A 2500-nucleotide genomic window follows, 5' to 3' on the forward strand; every position below is an offset into this window, starting at 1 on the left:
GTGTCTATTATAGAGCTTGCGTACGCGCTCGCGCACTCACACACATTACACAGTAAACCAACAGGCTTTAACCAAACCTAAAAGCAACAAGAGAGAGAGACGGGTAAAGTGCATTCTGGGTGCTAAATAAATGCACGTGCTAATATGAGGACTAAAGATTTCAGAACGTCCATTTGCTGACAGACAAAGAGAGGCTGGCCCTAGAAAGCCCATTACGACAATATATCGGCATTATCGTAACGGAAGAGCCGCGCTATTATTAAGGTTATTACTAATAATTAGCATCCAGCCACATCGCCCGGCCATAATAGCGCTCTTCCGTCACGCTAATGCTGATCGGTCGCTCAAGAAGGAAGCGCGTACGCGCGTTTGTCATGATGGAAGAATCGCCAGCCAACCGCATTAACCCCCCCCCGCCATAACAGCCGGCACGATCGCGGTGGCCATCCATATTCCCGCGACGGGGCCGCCATCGAGCCGCCGTCGAGCCTACGGTAACGGCGTTCCCGTCCGCCGCTGCAGCGCTGCGATGATTTCCCATTACACCGTCCGTCGACTCCTGGTCGAACTAATCATCAGCTTTCTAATTAAACGGAATCTCTGAATTTAACCCTTTCCCTCCGGGCTGGAGGGGCCGGGCGGCCATTTTTTAGCGGGAATGTTTGCGACGGGGTTCTCGACGGGAACGACGCTCGCCGGAGACAAGTGTGAACCCAAGCGGGTCAGAACCAGAACCGGAACCGCAAACCAGGTACAGGTTCAGGTTCCAGGTTCTTGGAACCACTGGCGCTGCCGAATAAGGACACGGTTCACTCAGAGGCCAGCCGCTGGGGACCCTGAACATGTAGCGGTCGCTCGCTAGCGCTCGCTAACTGGCCCATTTGGGTCCACTCCCACAGCTTATCACCGTAAGGGCCTGATTTACTAAGACTTTTTAGCATGTGTGCAAAACCTTTTCTCAAAAAACGCAAAAACCAATAACGTGACCAGCGATTGGGTCATGGTATTTGTTCCGATGAAATCATTGGCTGTGCTATTGGATTTGCGTGTGCTAAAAGGTTTTCCATATGTTAAAGGTCTCATTAAATCAGGCCCCAAGGTCTGTAGTCATTTAACTGTAAACCCCTCATTATCACCCCATCACAGAACCCTAAACGATTTACGCACAGCACTTTCCACGGTATCCAAGGTAACGCATATCGCCGAACAAAAGGAGAGTCTGGACGTTAGAATTAAACACTGCTGCGGAGGCTGTGTACGACAGTAATCTCCAACATGTATCCCAGAGGTCTACAGGGCAGCGTCTGGTGGGTTCTGGTGCATTTTAGGGCTTGATTGCTTAAATTGAAGTCACTGACTGGCTGAGGAGCACACACTCTTCGTATCCAAGACCTAAGGTTGCTGCTGCTTAAAAAAAAAATTAAAAAAAAAACCCAAAAAACCACCCGGCAGACACTGCGGGTGTAGACCGCTCTCGCGGGCGGGGTGTGGATTGAGGCCCCGCCCCCCTCACCTGGGGGAAGTCGTCGATGTCCCTCAGGCGCTTCTCGATCTGCAGCCGGCCGCCGTAGCGCGTCACGCCGTACACCACCGTCATCACCGTCTGCTTCACCACCTTGCGCTTGATGTGGCCCCGCAGCACCTGGGCGATCTTCAGCCCCCGCTGGGCGTCCCGGGCGCGGAACTCCTCCACCTGTCCCAGGGGAGCCACAGGCTGACACACACCCTGGCACGCGCTGCCCAGCAGGGTAGGGTGAGCCTAACACCCACTGCCAGCCTAGCAGGGTAGGGTGAGCCTAACACTCACTGCCAGCCTAGCAGGGTAGGGTGAGCCTAACACTAAACTGCCAGCCTAGCAGGGTAGGGTGAGCCTAACACTCACTGCCAGCCTAGCAGGGTAGGGTGAGCCTAACACTCACTGCCAGCCCAGCAGGGTAGGGTGAGCCTAACACTCACGGCCAGCCTAGCAGGGTAGGGTGAGCCTAACACTAAACTTCCAGCCTAGCAGGGTAGGGTGAGCCTAACACTAAACTGCCAGCCTAGCAGGGTAGGGTGAGCCTAACACTAACACCCAACTCTGTCAGAAGCCTAGCAGGGTAGGGTGAGCCTAACACTCACTGCCAGCCTAGCAGGGTAGGGTGAGCCTAACACCCACTGCCAGCCTAGCAGGGTAGGGTGAGCCTAACACTCACTGCCAGCCTAGCAGGGTAGGGTGAGCCTAACACTCACTGCCAGCCCAGCAGGGTAGGGTGAGCCTAACACTCACTGCCAGCCTAGCAGGGTAGGGTGAGCCTAACACTCACTGCCAGCCCAGCAGGGTAGGGTGAGCCTAACACTCACTGCCAGCCTAGCAGGGTAGGGTGTGCCTAACACTCACTGCCAGCCTAGCAGGGTAGGGTGAGCCTAACACTAAACTGCCAGCCCAGCAGGGTAGGGTGAGCCTAACACTCACTGCCAGCCTAGCAGGGTAGGGTGAGCCTAACACTAAACTGCCAGCCTA

At 55.0% G+C, this 2500-nt stretch overlaps 1 protein-coding gene across 1 annotated transcript in view; it reads right to left on the reverse strand.

The window, feature by feature from the left end:
• The window catches only part of polrmt (polymerase (RNA) mitochondrial (DNA directed)), a 45805-nt gene that overhangs the window by 11293 nt on the left and 32012 nt on the right, over positions 1-2500 (reverse strand). Inside the window, exon 13 of the mRNA XM_035413279.1 lies at positions 1514-1693. Within this exon, the coding sequence (XP_035269170.1) occupies positions 1514-1693 (180 nt within the window). The remainder of the gene's footprint in view (positions 1-1513; positions 1694-2500) is intronic.

Source organism: Anguilla anguilla, chromosome 4 (genome assembly GCF_013347855.1).
Source record: "Anguilla anguilla isolate fAngAng1 chromosome 4, fAngAng1.pri, whole genome shotgun sequence".
Classification (NCBI taxonomy): domain Eukaryota; kingdom Metazoa; phylum Chordata; class Actinopteri; order Anguilliformes; family Anguillidae; genus Anguilla; species Anguilla anguilla.